The sequence below is a fragment of the Halyomorpha halys genome, unplaced genomic scaffold (genome assembly GCF_000696795.3).
Source record: "Halyomorpha halys isolate HHAL.00 unplaced genomic scaffold, Hhal_1.1 Scaffold433.1, whole genome shotgun sequence".
NCBI classification, from domain to species: Eukaryota; Metazoa; Arthropoda; class Insecta; order Hemiptera; family Pentatomidae; genus Halyomorpha; species Halyomorpha halys.
This window is the reverse complement of record NW_027115152.1, coordinates 38732-47863: the sequence shown is the minus strand read 5'-3', so window position 1 is coordinate 47863 and position 9132 is coordinate 38732. Positions and strand designations below refer to the sequence as shown.

General features: G+C 29.8%; 1 protein-coding gene across 1 annotated transcript in view; it reads left to right on the top strand.

Moving 5' to 3' along the window:
* Positions 1–9132, top strand: part of LOC112211290 (histone-lysine N-methyltransferase, H3 lysine-79 specific) — a gene marked incomplete at its 3' end in the record, with an annotated part of 127291 nt that overhangs the window by 84292 nt on the left and 33867 nt on the right. Inside the window, 2 exon segments of the mRNA XM_024362721.2 lie at positions 2348–2422; positions 8743–8806. Coding sequence (XP_024218489.2) covers positions 2348–2422; positions 8743–8806 — 139 coding nt within the window.

The following is a 9132-nucleotide window of genomic DNA, read 5'->3' as shown; positions in this document are numbered from 1 at the left end:
AAGACTTTCCTGAGCTCAAGTTACCGTTGGAGAACAACATACTCTCGGATTTTGATACTAAAAGGTAATATTTGTTTAAAAATATTTTCTTCTTTTATAATATTATTTCAAAATTTTTTGAGACAAGGTAATATATATATATATTTCAGAGTTTAATTTTTTTTCAGTAAATAAATAAATTAAACTCAATGAAAAATAACCTGGCATAGTAAATTAATAAATATTCTTAATAATATCGGATCAAATAATACTTTGAAATATATAATATTTATTAGCAAAATATGATATTTGTTTAATATTAACTCAACTAAACAAATTGATGTGTTTTTTTTCATTAATTTTATGAGATAATATATGTTAAGATAATTGAAGGGATTCGTAGTCGAAGGGGTTATGTTACAAATGATAAATTTTATGAAAACAAAGTTCAATATATTTTTGTTGGAGCTTGTTATGTTTTGAAGTGTGGATAGCCCCCTTTACATCAGGGTATCTCAGTTATAATTTTGATTTTGAGGTTAGATTAACTCACACTAGCTAGATCGGCACATACCTCCTTCATCCTCACTTAAGATTCAAAAAATCAAATAATGTTGCATCGCCCTTCATTTACTTTTTGATGAATATTATTAAAAAAAAAATATTATGAACATCACCTAAAACTTTAGATATATATTTTATGTGAATTCTATCCGTGCTATTCAAAATACTTCGAAAAATCCTTAATTCTCAGTATCACACATATAAAATTATCCTGAGTTGCAAAATTTATTTTAAATCATCCATAGTTGCTAATATCCCCGAAATGAATTAGTGAAGTTCATTCCCACACAAACTCACTAATTCTTAACCTTTCATCCCAATCTAATCTTCGTAATATACAAAATCATTATCCATTGATAATTAGCTCATAGCAAATTATAAAATATGTTAATAAAATTTATAAGGTTAATCCTTTGAGAAGACTGTTCTCAATCGTATAGGTCTTAACGAATAATATATATATATATATATATATATATATATAAACTTCTATAACTACCGACTACAAATTAATTACCTATTGTTTTAATGATTAATATATTTCGTATACATATTTACATCGGAACACATGACTTCTAACCCTGGCCAAGTTAAGTAGCTATCAATATTAAACATTTATTGATTTATTTAAAAACACATTACACGAGTGCTTGTACACATGATCGATAATTCTATTGTATGTTTTATGAAGTTAAAATGACTGTAATTTTTTTTTTCTATATCCAATATCATTTTAAAAGATTCCTAAATTTAATGTGAAAATTTAATAAATTCTGAAAACACAGGAATGCAGTATATAGGTAAACAACTTGAGAAACACCCTTGTCGTCTCAGTTAGTATTTGAAAGAATGGAAATGAAATCAAAAGCTGAAGAAGAAATTGTAGATGGTGACTGTTTCTACTTTTTCTTTTTTCAAACAACAATCAACTATAATCGTAATGTAAATAAATATTAACAATATTTCTTTTAAACAATTTGATTTGATTTTTTCATATATTTTTTTCCACTTTCTTCTTCTTCCACAAAGTTATTTTACAATTTCCTTATTCATTCATTCTATTTTTTTTTTGTTCTCAACTCTACCTATGCTATTCTCTCTATTCCACTCTCTCATATCTCCCTTCCCCAGCTATTCGCAACACACGTTCAATCCGTTACACGAATTAAAAGAAATTAACTATAAATAGAAACATAAAAATAAAAATAAATAAATTAAAAATAAAATGGCTACAGTTTAAGAACATTTAAAGACCAAATAAATAAGATTAAAAAGCTTATAAATAAATTTAGGAAACATATAAATAAGTTAAAACAAAGTAGTGAATAGTCGTAATTATTAATTTTATTAGGAAACTGAAAATTTCTGTTCCAGATTTTCTTTGCTCATTACTTTAAAAAATATCTCAATTAGTGACCATCTCAATTTTAGTTACCTACATATACATTATGAAAAATGTTTTTGAAGATCAATTAATGGGTATGGTTCTGGTCATATTCTCGTAAAATATATCATTAATATGTTTATTAAAGAAACCTATATTGATATATTTATAAGTACGTCTAATTAACGTTTTTCAAAGTTTTAACTACTTTCTAGCTGATTCACATGAACTTATTTTTCATGTTATTTAATTGACACTAATCTTTTATGTTAAAGCCTTGAATTGAAGGCCGATACTCATTAATATTTCTATGAAGTGTTCTTTGCTCTAGTTATGCATAAACATTTTATATTTATTATTCACTATTTATATAATTATTATTAGTAGTAGTATATAATGATTGTTTATATAATGTTACAGATGGGTGTGCGAAGACTTTCCTGAGCTCAAGTTACCGTTGGAGAACAACATACTCTCGGATTTTGATACTAAAAGGTAATATTTGTTTAAAAATATTTTCTTCTTTGTTGAATCGATTATGATATTACATTGCTATAATATATTTTTTAACTCCTCCTTAGGTTAAAATTACAATTTAAGATTAGTTAATTTATTTTCTTTATCTAAGTTAAAAAATACAAACGGTCTAAATTGCCAATCCATTACAAAAGACTGATCTACATGACTATTATAAGGCCTATCTGGACATACGGAGTTGAGCTTTAGGGCTCCATTAAACTATCAAATTCCTCCAGAATCCAATCCTTACAGTCCAAAATCCTTCGTAAAATCCTTAATGCTCCTTACACAAATCAAGTCATCCATCAGGACCTCAATGTTCTATATGTTGCCGATTCGGCCAGAACCATATAGCGTTCCATAACAAACTTCTCAACCACCCAAATCCACTTGTTTCTAACCTGGCTTCTCCTTCATTACCTAATAATCCTCCTAGGCGTCTGAAAAGAAGATGGCCTCGAGATCTTCTCCTCTAGAAATGTTATTGGAGTTCTATCAGTGGGTAGATTCTCCACATGTTTGTTTCATGTCACTATGTCACCTACAGCAAATTTACTTGTTGTATATATGTGTATACAGTTGTAAATAACAATAAATAAATTATTTTAAAAAAATTAAAAAAAAGTTGAAAAATAAATTACTGACCATCTTCTCCTCATATCATAAAATAAAATCGAAAGATTTAAAATATAGTATTACTAAAACAATTTGTTATATATGTATAATTTCCTGATCTGAAAATCTATTATATTTTACATGACTATTAAAAAAGAATAAACATTTTATATTGTTATGATTTTGTAGAAAAACTGTATTTCATTTTATATAGGTAATAATTATTTCCACCACTCGGTATTCATTATTAAAAGCGTAGATATGACTGACGCGAACATACCATGCGATGAATAAAACATGCAGTTCTGCATGTGACCCTAATTACTTTTCATACTAAATAATGAACGTTATTGATCAGAGTTGACATTACTTTCTTATATCTCTTATAATGCTGACAATATTAGGAGTTCTGCTTTGTTACTTCTTTTTATATATTTTATTATTTTATATAATAATTTTATGTTTTCTATAACGTAAAGTACACCATATGGTATTACCTGCTCTTGACGTTAAATGTTGTCATGTAATATATTTCAATACAAATTTTACCTCAATTAGTTAATGTGAAAAAGTGTAGCGTGCATCGATAACGAGAATCGTGCTAATAATAAATTGTGTGAGTTCGCATGAGAGCTCATTGTGCTATAAATAAAGTGCTGTATCAAGTAGCACTCCCTCTTCTGTAATTTACATTCGCTCAGCTGATTCATTCACAACGCTTACAAGGACGAAGGCAGGGTATTATTCAAAATAGTAAATTTAAATTTATTAACTCATTTTTATTCAAGGCTATCGTAGTTTGGTCAAATGAAAGAATTAAAACGGGCAATTAGGACTAAACATATCTTGTTTTAATAGGGAAAGGTTTTCTATTGTTAGGAGTTTGTGTCCACAAGATTTAGATTCTATAAAAGTTCGAGGATATAACTTTCAAAAATATATTTTATACTTATTAAAAAGACAAGAAAAAAAAAAATGTATTTGGATGTAGTACTTAGCAGACTGTGACGTAGCACCTCACTAGCTGTAGTGACAATTTACCGCATTTCTAACTGGTCAATCATTAGCTAGGAATGAATACACTGCATTTTAATTAAGATTTAGAAAATTATTGCATTTACTGTTTTATAATATATTTAAAGAAGTAGTTTTTATGACAACAGCGCAAATCTCAAAAATTATTTTGCGGAAGATACTTTAATATAAAATATATTAGTTTTATTGAAATTATTTATGAAGTTCATGAGTATGGATAATAAGGTATATTTAAACATGTGGATTTGAGGCTTGAGAAAATTATAAAATTGTCCTATACGGGGTTAGGTACCACTAGCAGAATGGGTACGTCACTGCTGTAAATTATCATTATTACTTTATTAAATTTTTATTATAGTTTTTTTTTGGGGGGGGGGAGTGTTGGTTGTGCACCTGTTGCTGCACCTTTTCGAACGCATCGGTCCGTACTATACCACCAATTCAACTATCCATACAGACCTAAATGCCACACATTTTGCTGATTAATTCTGAAATAGATCCACCAATCTTTCTATTATAAACTCCATAACCATTCTAACCCACTAATTTCAAATGTTGTTTCTAAATCGATTCCTGATAATTCTTCAAAGCGTTTGGAACGAAGATGCTTCTGGAAAGTCTATTATAGAACCGTGCTCATCACAATGAACCCCAGGTATTACAAGTTACTGTCCTGGAGGGCCATGGAGTTTACTTCTTTTTTTTTTATATAATAATTAAAATTTTGGTAACATACGGGCTTGTTTTTTCAAGGAACGTTTCATGCTGTTGAAGATTTTTCAACACCTGTTCGACTGATGACCGTAATGCACCTGCTTATTCCTATTCCAGTCTTGTGTTCTCTCTCTCTCTAAATTCCTCGACGATGCTCACTCACTCCCTCCCTTCTTCTTCCTTTCCTTCTGATGCCAATGGTTGAACACGTTTCTCACTTGTCTTTTGTCACCTACACAAGAGCGATCCAATGAGAAGGCACATATCCATAGAAAACACAGGATTTTTTTTTTTTTAATATAATCATAAATAAGAACTAGTTTATATACCAAATATAAATGTAATCCATATTATCAAATTCGGTAGGTACTTGAGAAATCACACACTGTTGAGACAACATTCCGACAGAAATTTTAAAGTAGATGGTGTCATTGGGTTGTTTTCTTTTCAATTTTCAAATGGTTTTAGAAAAACGATATTGCTAGCTGGATAATATTTCTAGCATAATTATCACGCTTATCATTTCGTTTGGTGCAGTTTCTAGACGAAATAACTTACTGTGACATTATTGCCAATACAACATACGAAAAGAATTGACCAATACCTTGCAAATATCCTAAGCTTTAAATGATGAAGCATGTTTTTAAGATAGACAGGATTTCCCCCTTGCAGACCCACTTCAAGTGAAACTATGACCTACCTCAAGCTCTGAGATGAAACGGCTATAGACTAACAAGTTTAAGGAAATACTTCATTGTAATTTAGGCCGTTACTACTGTACACGATATAGTTTTTAACTAAAATCACCCCCCCCCCGCCCTCCAAAAAAATCGAAAAATGAGTTATAGACAATATATTTATCATATGGTATATATCATAACATTATGTAACTGCACTATCTTAGCCTCTAAAGATATAACTATTTGGTAAAAACTCCACGATTGTGGTATACTTCTTATTTCTTCATAAAGCTGTTCCTGTATACTGAGAACAATATGGGTACCGCACTGAGTTTACGGATGATCTGGTTTTAAAAATTGACGTCACAAATGAACTCATTCACAAAGACTTTAACGTCCCATTCGTTGTAGATTTGACCCAAAACAGATGTGCGTATTTTCATTCCAAACTCCTTAACCGTCCTAACCCATTAATTCTTAATCTTTCATCCTTAACAATCCCTGATAATCCTCCGAGGCGTCTGAAAAGAAGATGGCCACGGGACCTTCTAATTTAAATTAATGTTTGAAGTACCACCAATGGGTGGTTCCTTCCCAAGATTTTCAAGTGTATATGAAACATGCAACATATTTACCTATTGTATTATTTTGTACAGTTGTAAACTACATTAAATAAATAAAAAAAAAAAAGTTTATGTACTACCTCAAGAGTCATAATTGATATTTTTCTAATTCGAAAATTGTTTGTTTTTTTTCAACGAGGGATATGACTAGGAATAAAATAAGAATTGAAATTTGATCAGCTCATTATAAATTAGCTGTAATTTAAAAAAAAGAAAATTATTTTTATTTTCTTCTAAAAATAAATTTATGTGTTGATGCAAGCGTCCTGAAGTAAAATCTTGGAACTGAAAACTGTTATAGACACCAAGCGCTTTGTCATCATCTTAAGAACCCGTGGCTGATTCATGCATCATGGCCGTCTAACGCAATGAATGTTTCAAATATGGTTGTAAAGATTTTGTTGTATTAAAGTATTGAAGAAAGTATGATTATACTTCTGTTTGTAAATAAAAAAATGTGTCGACACCATATCGCTCATTTGATTTATTTGTAGCACATCGGGTAAAAAAAAAAGTTTTTTATATTGTGGTTGCTATATTCCATACATTTTATCATAGAGTGGAGTAACTTGGTATAACCCTACGTGTGTTGAAGTTTTGAAACAATCTATAGGATAAACCCCAGTGGAGAAAGCAGTTCTAGTTTATGGTAATACTTTTGGAATACGTCCAATGCAGAATAAAATCAAAACTGTTTTGTTTTGTAAAAAAAAAAAAACCAGACTTACAAATGTGTTGGCTTGATTGGTAATAAATGGTGTTCAATTGTGTGTCATGAGGTTTTTATTATGCATTTATCTACTTACGGTTCTTGATGAAGAACCAAAGATACTACATTTTCTGAGACTGATGCTCCCTAACAATTTGAGAAGAGTTATCACATGTATTTATTTACGTACTCAATTGATAACTGTAACTAAGCTATAACAAGTAAAGAAATGCACTATCACATGGAAATGGTTTATTAGCACCACAATGACAATTATTCGTTGAGAGATCTACTAACCATCTAGTTTTCAGACGCTAACGTTCGTTTCTGTTAGGAGATTTTAATAACAGGTGCATCTATATCCAGCCAAATCAGCAATATGAGTTTATGGAATGTAAGGGTCTATATGGATAATTTTATTTGTGACATCAGATTTAGTCGTATGTTATGTTATGTTACCACTGATAGACTTATAAAATATCAAAAATCTTTGTTAATTAGTTTATTACAACCTTATTTTATTGATATCTTGTCTTATCGTTGTTACAAATGTTTTGTAGTAAAATCAACCATTTCTCAAGTAGGTAAAACTTTAAAATTATTATCAAATTATATTTTTTCATATAACTTCCAATGAGTAGTTTCAAAATTTGGGGTTAATGAAAATTTTAATATGTATCAGCAAGCTATTGAATTGTCTTCCTTGATAGAGATCATATACAAAAACATTGATTTTTAAAATAATTCAGGAGGAACCAGAATTTAAAACACTCTTTGCCTAGTGATGGATTTTTTATTTTCTAAATATTTCAAAATACCATTTGTGGGCAATAAATAATTGTGATAACATTTTTTTAATGACCCCTTCCTGGTCATTTCTGACATACGGGTATCCAAAGGCGCCATGGTTGGGGTCAAGTTTTCACTTCCTGGGACCGCCACAGATATAAAAGTCGACCCCCCCCCAGTCCGGATTCGAACCAGCGCCGCTGCAGCTCTGTGGTTGTAAAGACCTACGCCTCAACTCCCACGGCTACAAGCAGGCCGCATATATGCTATGTATATAAGATAACGAAAAAATAATTAAATAGAAACTCTTAATTAATTACACATATTTACAATATTTTAAACCAGTCTGGAAGTCCCCGAACCTTGTATCTCCATGTTTGGAATAAAGCAGGATATGAGGAGATCCTAACGACACCCTTACTTTTAAAGCTAAGGAAGGCTGAGAAAGGACGTTTTGTCAGATCCACAGGACTACTGGAATATTCGAACAAGGCAGCTGCAAGAGTTTACAACCTAAGGATCTGAAGACTTTTTTGACTATTCCCAAAAATGTTTCAAAATGTAATTATCACTTTACAAGAAGCTGCCGATGAAATAATTGATTATAAGTAAAATTACTTGTGTGTAATTAACAACTGTTCCAATGAATTTTTTTAAGTCCTCCATTATAGGTAAGACTTAGGAGAGGAAAGAATTTTGACCTGGGTGGGTTGATCAATTGACCTCTGATACCAGTTTCTCTAAATATTTTGTTTAATTTTATTCCTTTGAATCATTTTATGACTAAGTATAATACAATTCTATAAATAATAATTTAAATATTTCCATGTATGTCTAATGAATGTAAATATAACCATTTTTTCTACATTCTTTGATTAGTTTTTTTTTTCTATTTCATCCTTGAAGGACATGAAATATCTTTATTAAAATAATTAATTTATCTGACTTATACACATACTAATGAAAACACTATTCACTTGGATGTACATATTGATTAATAGGCTTAATGGTGTCAATAATTTTTCACTACTTTATAATTTTTATGTTTTGTTTCATTGTTGTCATTTTATTTTATTTTATTACTAATTGTTGATGTTCAGTGGTCTACAGTAATTGCCTACTTTGTTTCAGCTACGAAAGTATGAAGAGCCTATGCGATCGCTTCAATAGGGCTATAGATAGCATGGTAGCGTTGGTAAGCACTTTAAATTTTAAGATTCAATTTTGGTACAGGTGTCTAATATTGTATTTGGAATGAGGTTTCATTTTTTAATTAGGTTAATACAATTGTTGTTTCTATTAAGAGCCGAATAACAACAAACTCTTCGTTTTATATAGAATATTTATAAAATTTGATAATTAGTCTGAGGTTATTGTAGTATGAACATGTATTTGTAAATATAGAAATATATCTTTTCTGTATTTACGTTATTCCTTGAAATAGGTCTAGCACTTATGTTTGTGGATTTGTAAGAAACTATGATATATGTACAGAGATACATTACTTTTAATGATATATAT